This window comes from Amaranthus tricolor, chromosome 17 (genome assembly GCF_026212465.1).
Source record: "Amaranthus tricolor cultivar Red isolate AtriRed21 chromosome 17, ASM2621246v1, whole genome shotgun sequence".
Classification (NCBI taxonomy): domain Eukaryota; kingdom Viridiplantae; phylum Streptophyta; class Magnoliopsida; order Caryophyllales; family Amaranthaceae; genus Amaranthus; species Amaranthus tricolor.
The window spans coordinates 17,085,278-17,102,006 of NC_080063.1; the positions used below are offsets into that span (position 1 = coordinate 17,085,278).

At 34.3% G+C, this 16,729-nt stretch overlaps 2 protein-coding genes across 2 annotated transcripts; one reads left to right on the forward strand and one right to left on the reverse strand.

Annotated features, from left to right (window-relative positions):
• Positions 1–315: 315 nt before the first annotated feature.
• LOC130804162 (U-box domain-containing protein 1-like) lies at positions 316–2,767 on the reverse strand. The gene has a single exon (XM_057668510.1). The coding sequence runs from the start codon at positions 2,524–2,526 to the stop codon at positions 538–540; it is 1,989 nt and encodes a 662-aa protein (XP_057524493.1). The 5' UTR covers positions 2,527–2,767; the 3' UTR covers positions 316–537.
• Positions 2,768–12,053: 9,286 nt separating this feature from the next.
• LOC130804148 (eukaryotic initiation factor 4A-9-like) lies at positions 12,054–15,659 on the forward strand. Its single transcript, XM_057668485.1, has 5 exons — positions 12,054–12,186; positions 13,047–13,116; positions 13,234–13,340; positions 13,430–13,860; positions 14,740–15,659. The coding sequence occupies exons 2-5, from the start codon at positions 13,049–13,051 to the stop codon at positions 15,373–15,375; spliced, it is 1,242 nt and encodes a 413-aa protein (XP_057524468.1). The 5' UTR covers positions 12,054–12,186; positions 13,047–13,048; the 3' UTR covers positions 15,376–15,659.
• The last annotated feature ends 1,070 nt before the right edge of the window (positions 15,660–16,729 follow it).

The window sequence follows — 16,729 nt, forward strand, 5'->3', positions numbered from 1 at the left end:
ATATATATATATATATATATATATATATATATATATATATATATATATATATATATATATATATATATATATATATATATATATATATATATATATATATATATATATATATATATATGAGTCTATTTATTTTTACTTAACATATCTTTGAAACAAGAAAATAGCAAGCAGAAAAAGTTGCTTATTCAACATAGACGTATAAAAAAATAATGACATGATGATCAAGGCCTATGTATTCCGATGGCCCGGTCACAAGCCTCTGTACAAAAAATTGTTAAATTTTCATAGTTTAAATATGTGTATGTCTTCTTTCAATTTCTTTTGTTTTTTTTAGGTTATGATGATGATATAAATGGGTTATAAACCCTGATTACAAATGACTATGAGAAATTTGTACAAATTCTTAAATAAAATGGTCTTATAGTGAGACTATGTCTATTGAGCTGACCCATATATATTTAATGCGTTAAAATGATTACTTACAATTTTAAAATGATTAATTTCAGAAATAAATAATTATATGGGTCTGTTTCGACACTAAAAGTTTGTAGGATTAGAGCAACATTTGATGAGTAACCTAAGAAGTCGACTAGCCCTTTCTCGAGCTTCAGATGATCCATTACCTACCAAACTTCGAAGTAACGAAAAGCTTTGAGGATCCAAATGTCTGACAACTTCAACTCCATCTTTACTCAAAGCCAAAAGAAGTATGACTGAATTCTCTTTACCCTTTGAGGATCCGAACCTCAAGAGATCAATCAAAAAGGGCATGAGATGTTTACTCTTGTTTCTGCTGATCTCCTCCGATCCTTCAGAAGATCCCGAGAGAAATACAAGCAGTGCCAAGGCATCGTCTGTAATTCCCGCCTTATCATCAAATAGTGTGTCATTTAGCAAAGGTATAACGCCTTCACGTACAAGTGTGGTCTGATTCGGGTAGTAAAGTGCAAGATTAGTTAGCGCGGTAACAGCATCTCTTTTTCCTGTCGTTGCTCCTTCTTTCAATAGACGTAACAAAGCTCGTATAACTCTTGGATGTGCTCCAATACTGGCCTTGTAATCATCGACGAGTGTCAAACTTCCGATTGTTGCAGCTGCATTTTCTCTAGCTTCCATCGTTTTCCCGCTTTCTAAGACTTCTATTATCTTTAAAAGTCCCGAAGCTTCCATAATCAAAATTTTGTTCGTGCTGTGGATCGACAGGTTCAGCAGTGCAGTCATAGCATTTTCCTGCGTTGCTGCATGTTCAGAACTTAATAAATTCAACAGAAATGGTATCGCACCAACCTCTGCCATCGTTTTTCTATTATCCATACTGCTTTTAGCTAACAATCGAGTCTCATAGGCTGCTCTACATTGTAATTCTGAAGACGCGGTTGCAAGTTTCCCTACTAAAAACTCGGATGTCCATCGGACAGCATTACTACCCGGATTCCCCATTCTGTTTTTAAACGCCTCTGAGGAAGACCACGTGTATTCATCGAAATGGATATTGTTCTCCTGGTGCCATTGATGGATCAAACTCTTTAGATTATAGTTGGGTATTAGTGCAAAATGAGTCAACTTATACCCACTTTTCGGACAAGTTTTGCGCCCCGAATCAACCCACTTTGTAATCGAGTCTCGATCATATGTATGTCCTGTCGCCACAGTTACAGGCTCTTTCATTATCTCTTGTGAAATTGGGCACCGGAATCCATCAGGAACATCCGACAGTATGGCTCGAAAAGACGAAGAACCAATTTTCTTCTTCGACGGTTCGAGAATGATCTCACTCTCTTCATAACTGAAAATCATAGACCTTACATATGTAAGTAAACATACAAGACTATTAATTCTAGAAACTACTATGGGCCCACCTGTACCGCCCTGACTTACTGCTTCTGCCTTCAGCTTTGAGATTTCCTTAGCATAGTCAACTGAACTTTTCAAGCCAATTGTACTAAATATTTCTCTTGTTCTTCCAACATCAAGAAAATTAAAGTTTTTATCATTATTTTCTTTGGTATTCGCTATTATACGCAAAACTTCTGTTCTTCGTATCAACTCTTTTGGATCGAGTAATAAATTAGCTCGTTTTACCTGTTTGTGCAAAAGTTCCACTTGTTCTTTAACATCCATTTCTATGTTCAATGATTGCAGAGGTAATATTTCAAGAGCCTTACCGATTTCCTTTAAAATTGTGTTAAATTCCTTTGAAAGGGTTTCGGTTTGAATAAGGCTCCACAGGTAACTACCCTCTATACAACCTTGGATTAGAAGTTTAACTCTCGACAACAAAGATAAAAGCTCAGTAAAACAAAGGATTGTTGATGGAAGAAGCGGCGTTTTTATCTCATGAGCCTCAGTAAACAGAGGAGAAAGAAGTTTGATTCTTCGAGTCATGGCTGTGATGTTTTTGATTTGTACAGGTGGGTTTTTAGTGATTGAGGAAATCTCGTTGGATATCGTGATCAACGATGCTATTAAAGGCTCGGTAGGAGGAAAACCCGAAAACATTGGAAGAGGTTGAGAAGATGTATTCATGGTGATCTTTTAATTCTCAACTTCTACATCTTCCTGCATTTTTTTGGCTGCTTGGTTGGTTGTTGACCTAAGATAAATTATAGTATTAATATCAATGAATTAATCACATATTTTCTCCTATAAAAAATCGATCATTGTATTGACTAGTCATAACTTCTTAATGTAGTTGTTAATTGTATATTTATATGGATTGGTTAGGAAACTTTAAAGCTATTAAGCTCGATTTAGGAGAAATGTTGTGTAGATTCGAGTTTCATCGTCCTTAAATTCTGCATAAGAACTAATAATGGCATTGAGTTAATGAAATATTATTGAATTGGTTGGGTGACTATATGATTGGTACATGAAATACAGCTTTCGCATTATTTTGTTTCTATCAACAATAATGTCAAAGTCTTAATCTCGAAAAATTGAGGTCAGCTACATAACAATCAATCTGAGAGTAAATCAGTTCAAATGGTCCTTCATATAGATTTTTCTTTATTCATTTTCATTTTCTACATCTCAACTAATAATTCTAAAATTTTCATATTTTTCCACTTATATGCTACAGTTTTTTCATCATCTTATTAATTCTTTCAAATTTTAACTTTTTACTTTTTTATGGTCCATTTTGCTACAAAAGTACAAACAAAAAAAATTGGAGGGAGTTGGTTGGTTGCTCCAACTTTCCATACAACCCTTTGTGGTTGTTGGTATGTTGCTTGGTAAAACTAATTTTATATTAGCATATTAAAAGTTCTTTAAAATGTTTTTTTTTAGATAAATTTAGATTATAAAGGCTTAGAATAACACCTACGAATGTTTGGATTCATGTATAATTTTCTTAAGACCAGAAAAAAGCTTAAATGCCGATCATTTTTTTAATATGGTCGTATTAAATATTTAAAATTAAATGTTCATGCAGACTAAAAATGAAATTGGACTAGAGATTAAATATGTACCTTTTAAGGCATTTTATAATATTAAAGTCTTAATTTAAATAGATTGAGGTCGACCTTTCACTTGCAGAAATTTACTTGCAAGTTGCAAACTACGCCCTCAAACCGTTTGAAATAGTTGTACGTTCCTTTTTAGTTTGTTCCTTTTATCTTTCACATTTTCTTTTTATAAAATTCTCCCCGAACTTACTTTAAATCCATATGTTGGATCTAACAGCCATGAATGATTCACATTAGTATAATTTTCTAATATTATTCGCTTTAAACCAAACTCGCACGTATTTGTTTTTGGACACATTTTCAAAAGGTTTCATATTAATTTGGAATTCGATCACTTATATATTAGTCAACTCTTTCTTTTTTTTTGGTGTAAGACTTAAAATGAACACTCAACATAATCTACGCATTTTTTATCTCTTTAAACATCATTCATACAATTTAAAAGTCTTCACCACTTCATGTGTTAGTTTTTATTATTGTTACTTCAAAGAGACGGAGAAAGTCAACTTACAAGGCAAAGAAATTTCTTCTTCGAAAATAATTCTATAAAAATTCTTTTCTTGTAATAGAAAACAAAAATAATTCCTTCAATATGTATCTGTGACACTCAATGATGCTAACATAATCAAGGCCCTGATATTTTATTGATTTTAAGATTGAATTCAACTATACAACATCCTCAAGTCATAAATTTGGATGGTCATACCTACTCAATATTCATCAAGACATTTCCTTGTGAATGAATTTTTCAATCATTGTCACATAATTCACTAACATTCTTGCGAATTTCGGTCGGTTTGGGCTATTACATGATCATTTTGAGCGAATCGCGAATTCAAAAAACGAATTAACTGGCGAATTATGTTACACTGTATTGAACACACAATCCAACCATTCATGCAAAGCCAACAATTGAAACAACCCAAAATCATTTTATTATCGTATTTTGCGGTTTCTTTCCATCGTGCTGCTTGCCTTTTTTTAGTTTCTTTCTCAACTCAGAAAATATTTTGTTGTTTATTTAAATATAAACGCCCAACAAGAGGAGAGGAGTTACCTGCTGCCTGGCGTAGGGATCGGATTTCATTTTAGGATCAGTGCACTTGCTGAACGTTTTCCCAAAATGATGTTCTTCTTGACATTCTCAAAGATCTGCAAGTTACAAATATACAATTACCATATCAAATTACCCCTAGATATATTTCCAGACTCCATTTTTTCTTTAAACGTTAGAATTATGTTCATCAAAATATATTTCTCAAAAAATTCAACAAGCAGCCAATTACCAGTACAGTTTTTTCTTTAAACGTTAGAACTATGTTCATCAAAATATATTTTCAGACTCCATTGTTATGCGGTTTAAACAGAACCATCTTAATCTAGGAGTAGGCTCACTTCCCCAATCACATACCATCATTTTTTGCAATCTCTTTGTATCTCTTTGCAAATTGAAATGCACCATATATTCGTCCTCCAGCCCCTCTTTGCCGTCATAGTTCATTGTACGCAGAAACAAATTAACACTTAATGGGAAAGAATCAAGAACTCACTAGGTATGAGTCTTATCTCAGTTAACGCAAGTAATATTTCTCAACTCAAGTAAGATACTGAATTTGATTCTCACCTAACCCTCCTCTTCTCTCAGCTTACCCTGTAATCCTTCAAAAATACTAGACTTATGAAAATACCCACTCTTAATCTTTCCATAATTACATTTGAACAGTTTCTAATCAACTTCAGGCTAATGAAAATACCCAATCTAAATTTCCCAAAATCACATTTGAATATATTCTAAATCAAAATCTAAGCATCAAGCTTCCACATTCCAATCCAAAGTTAATACAAAAAGAAAAATCCAAAAATTCACAGAAAATTGCCCCAATAATACTTATTCTAAGTATAAAATCATAGAAAACATAAAATTTTTTATGTGACATTACAGAGAATAACCAAATTTTCCTCATATAATAGCATACCCATTTGACTCCTCACTCCTTTAATCAATATTCAAATCCGAAACAAGCTTTACACAATCTTAGTAAATTCTATGCTTTATAGTTCCCAAAAGAATATTTCAAAAATAAGCTCCAAAATATTCAACCGATCAAACCCTAATTCAACAGAATCATCCATTTAAATTTAACACCTTATAAATTCCTTCAAGCAAACTGTTTTTGTAATTATCATCATGTTACAATTAATTGTTGATAGTTAGTCAATTGACTAAATAAGGAAAATATTGTAATCATTTCCGCTTTGTTAGTTATTTTGTTAAGAGTTGTCATTGGTTAGTTAGTTGGTTGGTTTTGGCGGGAAAGTTAGTTGGTTGTTAGCTTGGCTATATAAAGATCTGTAATTGTAATTCACAAATCAAGAAATAAGACAATCAATCTTCCTCTTCTATTTCTTTCTTCTTTTTGTTTTGTTAGTTGTTTTGTTAAGAGTTGTTATTAGTTAGTTAGTTGGTTGGTTTTGGCGAGAAAGTTAGTTGGTTGTTAGCTTGTCTATATAAAGATTTGTAATTGTGATTCACAAATTAAGAAATAAGACAATCAATCTTCCTCTTCTATTTCTCTCTTCCTTTCCCTTTCTTTTGACAGTTCCGGTGACCTTTATCCAATCTTTCCTTCCAGTCAAGGCAACTCTTGAGTCACACATTCAAATTGTACTGCTCTTTTTTCCGATCTTTGGCATAATCGATTAGGACACCCTAGCGATGTTGTACTTAGATCTTTAGGTAGTTAACAATTTATTGAATGTAATAAGGCTTGTACTTCTTTTTGTTCTTTGTGCCCTTTAGGGAAACACGTTAAACTTCCTTTTTATAATTCAATGTCGCACACTGTTTTTCCTTTTGATATTATTCATAGTGACCTTTGGACTTCCCCTATTATTAGTTCCTCTGGTCATTGCTATTATCTATTATTTCTTGATGACTACAACAAATTTTTATGGACTTATCCAATTTAAAAAAAAAACACATGTCAAACATCTTTTCCAGTCTTTTCATAAAATAATCCAAACGCAATTTGAACGTAACATTAAGACCTTTCAATGTGACAATGGCACTGAATATGTTAATAGTACTCTTAAAAATTTTTTTGAAAACCAAGGCATGCTCTTTCGTCTATCTTGTCCCCACACCTCTCCTCAAAATGGAAAAGCATAACGCCACATTAAAACAATAAACAATATCATTCGGACACTTCTTGCTCATGCTTCATTGCCCCATTCCTTTTGGCATCATGCTCTAGCCATGGCTACATATCTTCTCAACAATCTTCCAACCAAAGTATTAAATTATAAATCTCTCACTCAAATTTTATACCAACGTAATCTAATTTATTCGGCATTACGTGTCTTCGGTTGCTTATGTTTTCCTCTTTTCCCTTCCACTACTATAAACAAATTGCAAGAACGGTCCACTCCTTGTGTCTACCTTGGCCCCGTGCCAAATCATTGTGGTTCGAAGTGCTATAATTTATCAAATGGACAAATCATCATTTGTAGGCATGTGAAATTTATAGAAAACGAATTTCCATTCTCAAAATATCACAAACCAACTTTGATGATTACGATTTTTTGGATTCAAGTCCATTAACTCAACCTCCCCATTTGCGCGCCAATCATCCACACCCTCCTCCTTCCCCAGCCCAGCCCACATCCCCAATCTCTTCTAATGGGCCTCCCACTCCTCCACCCGCTATCTCACCATCTCAAATAAGCTCCACTGTCACACCCTTGCAACTGGGCTCTCCTACCACCGAAGCCCAGCACACCCCCACTTTGCACCAACCCGTGTTTGACAGGCCCATCCTCACTTCCTCACAACGTGAGGATCAATCCCAGCCCACGTCTGCCACCGCCGGCAGGTCTGCTACCACCAGTAGTCATGCCGCGTCACCCTTTCCTACCCCCCCTTCTCATCCTATGACCACCCGAGCTAAGGACGGCATTATAAAGCCTAACCCCAAATACTTTTTCAACCTAAACACAATGACCACTACCTCTATATCTCCTATACCGAAGGACCCAGTTAGTGCTATTAGTGACCCTAATTGGAAAAATGCAATGTTAGATGAAATTAATGCTCTTATTGATAATCATACATGGGATTTGGTTCCTCGGCCCCTAATGTGAATTTCATTCGCTCTATGTGGATTTTTCGACATAAACGAAATTCTGATGGTTCTTTTGAGCGATACAAGGCTTGTCTTGTTGCTAATGGTAAGACTCAGCAGCCAGGTATTGATTGTGATGAGACTTTCAGTCCGGTTGTAAAACCAACTACTATTCGTACTGTTCTAAGCATTGCTATTTCTCACTCTTGGTCGATCCATCAGTTGGATGTCAAGAATGCTTTTTTGCATGGTTATCTCAATGAAACAGTTTATATGCATCAGCCCATGGGTTTTCGTGACAAAAGTCGCCCTGATCATGTTTGTCTATTGAGAGGCCCTCGCTATGGTCTAAAACAGGCTCCACGAGCCTGCTATCAGCGGTTTGCAGATTTTGTCACCTCTATTGGATTTGCTAACAGTAACTCTGATCATTCTCTGTTTATTTATAGGCAGGGATCTGATACTGCTTATATTCTGTTATATGTTGATGATATCATTCTTACAACTTCATCTGACCGTCTTAGGATACATACTATGGATCGTTTGAGCTCTGAATTTGCAATGAAGGATTTAGGTCCTCTAAGTTTCTTTTTGGGCATTGCTGTAACTCGTACAAAGAATGGGATGTTCTTATCTCAGAAACAGTATGCTTCTTCTATCATTGACAAGGCTGGCATGTCTAACTGTAGCCCTTGTCTAACACCTGTTGACACGAAATCTAAGCTTAGTGCCTCTCATGGTGAGCCTTATGAAGATCCCACTAATTACAGAAGCCTTGTTGGTGCTCTTCAATATCTGACTTTTACTAGATCAGATATTTCTTATGTTGTTCAACAGGTTTGCCTTCACATGCATGATCCGCGCAATGTCCATATGGGTGCCCTGAAGCGTATCTTGCGCTATTTACAAGGTACTTTATCTTTTGGCTTGCATTTGTATAAGTCTTCTATTGACAAATAGGTAGCTTATACGGATGCGGATTGGGGGGGTTGCCCCAACACTAGGCGATCTACTTCGGGTTATTGCGTGTTTTTGGGTGATAATTTGCTATCCTAGTCTTCTAAACGGCAGCCTACTATATCTAAATCAAGTGCAGAGGCCGAATATCGTGGGGTTGCTAATGTAGTATCTGATTCTTGTTGGATTAGAAATTTGTTGCTTGAGCTTCATTTTCCTATTCGTAAAGCGACTATTGTTTATTGTGATAATGTGAGTGTCATCTACCTCTCTGGCAATCCAGTGCAACATCAACGTACAAAACACATTGAGATGGATGTTCATTTTGTACGAGAAAAGGTCGCTAAGGGCAAGGTACGAGTATTACATGTTCCTTCTCGTTATCAGATTGCAGATATTTTTACGAAGGGCCTTCCACGGCTTTTGTTTGATGACTTTCGTGCCAGTCTTAGCATCCGTGATGCTCCCGCTACGACTGCGGGGAGTGTTAGAATATATTACAAATATATTCTTTGACTTTGTATTTATGGTAAATAATCAAGTTTAGCAAGTGTATATCTCCTAGCATAATCCTAGCCTAGAATAGAGCTAATGGTTGCCGAGTTTATCTCGGTAGTTTGTACATTAATACTGATAGCCAAATCAATGAAGGGCGACGATCATCTTCTTACAAGAATTCACGAAGAAAATTCATCAAAAAACACTTGACTTGACCAAGTTTTATTAGCACATGATCAGCTGCTACAACAGTATATATAATGAATAATGATATAGCACAAGCCACAAAATTCAAAAGTCGAAAAAAATGAGCCCTTTTGGTTTTGGGGTGCTTGTTGCGTTTGGCGCCGTAGCTTCTGTATACCTTTGTTTTTGTATTCTAGGATGCATTTGCTGTAAAATCAATAGTACTGAGACTCGTGGTGATGTTGAAAATTGTAGGAACGGCTGGTCGTTCTACAATTACTACTTGTGGCGGCGGTTGTGGTGGCTGAAATGGGTACCTTGTTTTAGATGTGCATGTATTGTGTATATAAATCGGATTTAGATGTCTCCATTTGAGTGCTTGGTTGAGTTTCGAATACGATATCTTGAATCTGATTGATTTTGGTTTTATGTATATATAAATATCACAAATCCTTGTATAAAACAGTCTCAATGTAAGACGTGCCCTATACTTAGGTGAAATATCCAATAATAGAAACTTTTAATATAATAGATATTTTGTATGAACTCGTCTCACAGTAAGATGGTCTCATACAAGAAGGATTGTATATAAATATATACCAACAATCATATTTGATTTTATATGTAGGTTGTTTTGGGTCGTGTAATGCTCAATTTGGATTAATGAGTCAGTTATGACTGGCTTATATATATAATGATGAATTATTGATTGCAATGATTTTGGGAATGATTTTGGGCGGGTATAATAAATGTGATAGTCAAAGTGATGCGGAAATGAGTTAATTTTGATTCTTATGTAGATGTAAAAATTGATCTTTGTGTAAATACTTATCTCTTCTAAGAGGTACTTTTATAAAGATTTAAGGCAATTTAAATTTATGAAGTTTTAATATTAGGGTTGAGATTATTAGTGATTATTTAAAAATAATTATTAATTTTTAATCAAAATATGAAAATATAAGATTTTTATTTTTGAATTTGTTATATTAAGAGAGGATACATCACAAGAGTATTGACTGTCGATTTTGATGGTAACTGACAATTAGCTTTTTTGTTAGCCTTTTGGTTAGCTTTTATCTTTTCAGTTCATCAAACAACTAAAAAATATTTAGACTTTTATACAAGTCAAAAAGTTCACTTTCAGGCAAAAAAAAAATAAAATAAAATAAAAAATAAAAGAAACCTACTCATAGTAATATTTTTATTAACTTTTGGTTTGATGGCAACTGTTGCTCTAATAAATAGCCAACAACCAAAGAATAAATTTAATCAAATATCTCTATAACAGTTGGCTTAAACAAAATTTTAGCCAACAACTCCAATTTACAACCATTTGTCAACCATGCTCTTTAACATTCAAAATGTCATATTAAACATTAACCAATCAAAAGTAATTATTTTAAAGTAGGTAATGCAAGAGATACCTTATGTGAGACCAAATAGCCTAATCAGCCCAATTATAAATTTTTACAATACATGATCAATAATTGATTAAAGGTCATAATTGATACATTTAAGGTCAAAATTGATTTCTTGTAAATGTTATAAGTGATCACATCATTTTATAATTAATTGATCACTTTAAGGTTTGAATTCATCATTTTAACGTCGAAATTGAAGACCTTAAAATAATTAATCAGTTTAAGGTTATAAACTATAGTACATAGAAATCGATCACTTTTAGGTAAAATTAAAATATTTTATTTTAATTGATCTATTTAAGATTCACTTTAAGTTGAAATTACTCATTTTAATGTCAGAAATGATAACTTTAAGTTGAAATTGAATTTTTTTATAAAAATTTTTGAGTTTAGGCCAGCCCATTATTACTCGTCTCATACTTAAACAGTCTTTTCTCTGTGAGTTTTTGCAATTATTTTAAGTATAAATATAAAAGTCTATATTTCAACCAATATTTTGCACAATCTATCTTGTATGAGACCGTCTCACCATGAGATGGACACATATAATTAGCCCATTTCTTTAATTGATTGCTTTAAGATCATAAGTAATCGTTTTAATGTTATAAGTAATTACTCTAAGACTATAAAAAGTGATTATTTTAAAATTGTAAGTGGTCACTTTAAGACAAAAAATATATATTAATTCAGCCCAATATAAATGATATCACCATACAACCGTCTTAGTGCTCAAAATAAGACGTCTTAAACGTAAATTTGTGTAGTTTTATTCTTTTTGGACATTGAGCTACTCTATAATAAAACACAAAAACTTGGGTGAGACCGTCTCACTTGTGAGACGCGTTTTATTGGGTCGGTCCAATTGTATATATTTTTTACCAATTTTACAAATTAAAATGTCAATTTTTAAGAGTGAAAAGACCAATTTGAAGTCCAAAAACACCAATTTCAAGGATTTAAAATTGACATTTTAAGTCATGAAATTTGACGGTTTTAAGACTTAAAAGGTAAACTTTAATACTTTAAAAATCAATTTTAAGACTTAAACGACTAATTGTTAAGACTTAAAATTCTCATTTCAACTATAAAAGTAGGATAACTCAAACATTAAAGTTGATATTAAAAACTTTGAAATTGGCCTTTTAAGTCTTAAAATTGAATTTTTAAGTTTTGAAATTGTTCTTTTAAGTCTTAAAATTAATATGTTAGAATATTCTAAAAAATTATTGGGTCAAGGTCGGTTGCACGGCTAAGGCCGTCTCACATGAAAGTAACCGATAATAAAAGACCAAATGAAAGTATCCGATAATAAAAGACCAATCAAAAGCCCAATCAGATATCGAACTCTGCAGAGTATATAGCAAACTCGGTCGGGTCATGGACCGAAGTAGGGCCCTGCCCATGTCCAATAAATGCTCCAGATCTTTAAGATTGTAAAAACCCTAATATAAATACGGCTGGGATAGCAGCTATTGTTTCTCTTTGCATCAAATACTCTCTTAGACCTATAAGCTTTTCTCTCCTTTCAGATCCCAAGTAAGTTTCTGTTCTTCACTTCACTGATTCATACATCTATACAAGTATAATTTTCTTTGTTTTGAAATCTGGTTTGGTCTAAAATTTGATTTTAATCGATGTTTTATGTAAAACAATTGGAAAATTTTGGGCTGTATTGTGTTTTTCTGTTGAAAGTGTTTCGATCTTTATTGATGTTCTTGATGTTTGATACTTTTGGGTTTTTTTTTTGTATTACCATGTTCAGAAAGTTCTATTCTGATACAGTTCTTAATTGTTGCTCTAAATTTGTTGAGTTAATGAATCGCATCTGTAAATTAATCAAAACGGAAAGTTTATGTCTTGTTTTTGGTGGATTTTGGTTCAAACTTGTAATGTTTTCGAAATGAACCTGTAATATACTTGTTCTTGTCGATGCTTTTGTTGCTTGTATTTATGCAATATATGGTTAGCTAGTAAGATTTGAGTGAATAAATTGTGTAATTTGAGGATTTAACTGTGTCGGATTATTTTATTGACATATTGATTTTGGATATCGTTTATATTGGTATTTTTGGAGGTTAATCAGAGGTTTTTTGATTGTTTGATTGCAATATACGGTTAGCTGGAAGATGTTTCATTGTTTGAAGATTAATAACATTCAAACAAGTACACATGCTATAACTAAATGGCGTGTGGCTCTTGTCTAGGCTGGGTTTGTAGAGAAACAAAAAACATGCTATTACGCAATGTCGAGTGACTCTCGCCTAGGCAAGAGTTTGGATTTTGGGGAGTAATGTTTCTTTTCAAAATTATCTTGATTGGGATTGTTGAGCAATGTTTTGTTTGAGTGAGTTTACTGTGTGATTTTATGGAGTGTAAGTATTATTTGATCAATGTAGTTATGGCTGGACTCGCACCTGAAGGATCACAGTTTGATGCTCGTCATTATGACAACAAAATGTCTGAATTGTAAGTTTTAGTATCCCTTAACTTGGAATTACTCGAGTATTATTATCATATAGAAGTCGATCCTTGAATATAGAGGATTTTTAATAGTTATTGAAAGGTTTGAATGCGTTGATGTAGACTATCTGAGGAAGGAAATGATTTTTTCACCTCGTATGATGAAGTTCACGATAGCTTTGATAAAATGGGTTTAGATGAGAACCTTCTCAGAGGAATCTATGCCTATGGTAAGTTCAAGCATTTGGTGTTTTTATTCATGTATTCTTTGTGTGTATCTATCTTAATTCTTAAGTTCATTTTATTCTTTTTTTGTTAGGTTTTGAGAAACCCTCTGCCATTCAACAAAGGGGAATTGTTCCTTTTTGCAAGGGTCTTGATGTGATTCAGCAAGCTCAATCTGGTACTGGAAAGACTGCCACATTTTGTTCGGGTATCCTGCAGCAGTTGGACTATGAATTGATTGATTGCCAAGCTCTTGTTCTTGCTCCAACCAGGGAGCTTGCTCAACAAATCGAGAAGGTTATGCGAGCCCTCGGTGATTACTTGAATGTTAAGGTTCATGCTTGTGTTGGAGGAACAAGCGTTCGTGAGGATCAAAAAATCCTTGCTTCAGGAGTTCACGTCGTTGTTGGTACCCCTGGACGTGTTTTTGACATGTTGCGTAGACAATCTCTTCGTGCTAATAATATCAAAATGTTTGTTCTTGATGAGGCTGATGAGATGCTTTCTAGAGGTTTCAAGGATCAGGTATGGTACACATTTATATGCAAGTTCTGGAATTGGCTTACATGACTTTTTGAAGTTATGATTTAGTCTTTGGACAATATTGCAACTTTTTCCCTTCACTCAAAGTTGTGGCATCTTATGTGTGTTTGTTATCCAGAACTTCATTTATACAGTTACTACTTTCATGCCTACTGTGTTTTAAAAGATTAAAACCCCGACTCTTATAATTAATTGTTTACCGACAAGTATGCTATACATCAGTGCCTTCAAGTTTGTTGCTTACTGCTACGTTGAACCACAAATCTTTTTTTAATTTATGCCTTTTAATTGGCATTTTGCCATTACTGGAAAAAAAGTTTTGAACTCTGAATCGGTATATCTTATTGTTCTTAATCGTCCCTGAATCTGATATTACTGTATCTGATACCAATAGCTTTCAGTACTTGAAAGAAAAATTTATCCATCCTTTTTTACCGCTACTCCCATTTTGTTTAGTTTGATTGTCCGGAATTGAAACATTAGACTAAGAGGGACTGGGAACTTTGTGTGTTGAATGATAGCTCAGAAAGTGATATGTTCATGTAAACTATGTTGGTATTTTTAGTGCTGCCTGTGCCTGTGTTTGCTTGTTACTAATTTTCATTGGAGGCTATTATAGTGAGGTTTATTTACTGGTATTGCGATTTTAGTTTGTGGTCGAGTTCTGACATGTGAGGCAGGAACAAATTGGTCGGAGTTCTATGAACCCTCATTATACTTGTACAAGAATAATAGATACTATATGGTGAGGTAACGAGTAGCATGTTATGTTGGTGTGGCTTGACATGCTCGAGTTTTCATTTATGTCAATACTAATCTTATTAGTCTGATTCGCAGGATTAATTTCTTATGCTTTTACAGATTTATGACATTTTCCAACTACTACCACCAAAAATCCAAGTTGGAGTATTTTCTGCGACAATGCCCCCTGAGGCCCTTGAGATTACCAGAAAGTTCATGAATAAGCCAGTGAGAATTCTTGTGAAACGAGATGAGCTCACCCTTGAGGGTATTAAGCAATTCTACGTGAACGTTGACAAGGAAGAGTGGAAGCTTGACACTCTTTGTGACCTTTACGAAACCTTGGCAATCACCCAAAGTGTGATCTTTGTGAACACAAGGAGGAAGGTCGACTGGTTGACCGATCAAATGAGAAGCCGTGATCACACCGTATCAGCCACACATGGTGACATGGACCAGAACACCAGGGACATCATTATGCGTGAATTCCGATCTGGGTCATCCCGTGTCCTCATCACCACTGACCTCCTTGCTCGTGGTATCGACGTGCAGCAAGTATCACTGGTCATTAACTACGATCTGCCTACCCAACCGGAGAACTATTTGCACAGGATAGGACGTAGTGGTCGATTTGGAAGAAAGGGTGTTTCAATCAACTTTGTCACCCGTGATGACGAGAAGATGCTTTACGATATCCAGAAATTCTACAATGTGGTGGTCGAGGAGCTCCCTGCAAACGTCGCTGATCTTATATGATGACCACAGGTTTGTCATTCACTTGTGTTCTTAGGGAGAGAGCTGTTTTTTGTCTGCCCAAGTAGTAAAGTTTCAATTTGGGCTACATGTTCACTGAATGATTGATTATTTATGGGATGATAATTTACAGTTATATCGCTCTTTAATCGTGTTTTCGTATTATTTTCCCTTCTTTCTGGGAACATCACTTAACCCTTCTGTGGATTCCCAGCTTAAATTTTGTAGAATATTTGAGACATTCATTTTGTACTCTCGTATTTTAGGTCAAGGAGAGTATTTGCTTATTTTTGTTTCGTGCTATCTTTTCTGCTTTTTTGAATTATCTGTGATGTTTGGATCAGGGGGTTTGGATTGAGTCTTTATAGTTTTGTAGACCACTGAAAAATCTACTTCCTCGTTCTCTTTTGTTTGTCGATTGTAAAAGAGAGAAATTCAATTTGATTTCTGAGGGATGTATTGAAGATAAAATCCTACTCTCTATTTTCTTTGAAATGTATACAAAAGTAAAATGGTCAAAAAAGAACAAAAGAATTATTTAGTTTTGTTATTGAATAGCATACCCGGGTTTTGGATTAACCAGCACTATGTTTGGATAGAGAGAAATGAAGGGAAAAAAAGAGGAGGAATTTAGAAGGATGGAGAATCTCTTATTTGAATAACAAAAAAAGAAGGGAGGAATTTGAAAGCAAAACATGGATAAGTTTTTTTTAAAAAATAGTCTCTCATAAGGTGGAAAGATTTGGAATAAAAACACTCATTTTTCATACTTTTTTCTTTCCTTCTAAACAAATAAGATACACTTTCCCTTCTTATCCCTCTCCTTTCTTCCCCTTCCCCTTCCTTCCCTCCCTTTTCTTTTCATTTCTTTCCTTTCTCCTAATTTACTATCCAAACATAGTGTAAGTTATAAACCAATGAGATACAAATATATTTACAGTCGAAACTAAAATGAAAGATGGTGGAACTAAATAAAGTGTTGAAAGTTTGGTTAGTGGCACAAGGGTTTAGACAAGAGATGAGACCCGAGTGCCTTGACATGCTGCTCCGGTTGCAAGAACGACAACCATAAGTTTTTGGTTGCTAAAACGATTGTATATGATCAAGTTTTCAAGCAAATGGATGTCTGCTATGGTTAGAAGAGACGCACATGAAACATTTGAAAGATTCGTTATGAAAGAACAAGAGAATAAGGCGTACTAAATTCACGTCTCAATTGTAGAACTTCAATGTAACAATTTATGTGCTAAAGGTTCATAAGATTTCTGTGTGTGCATCAACTTGTATGATAACACAACTTTTGCGATTGATGAACGGAGTGAACATATTAGTAAGTCGAGAATGAGATTGAACTTCT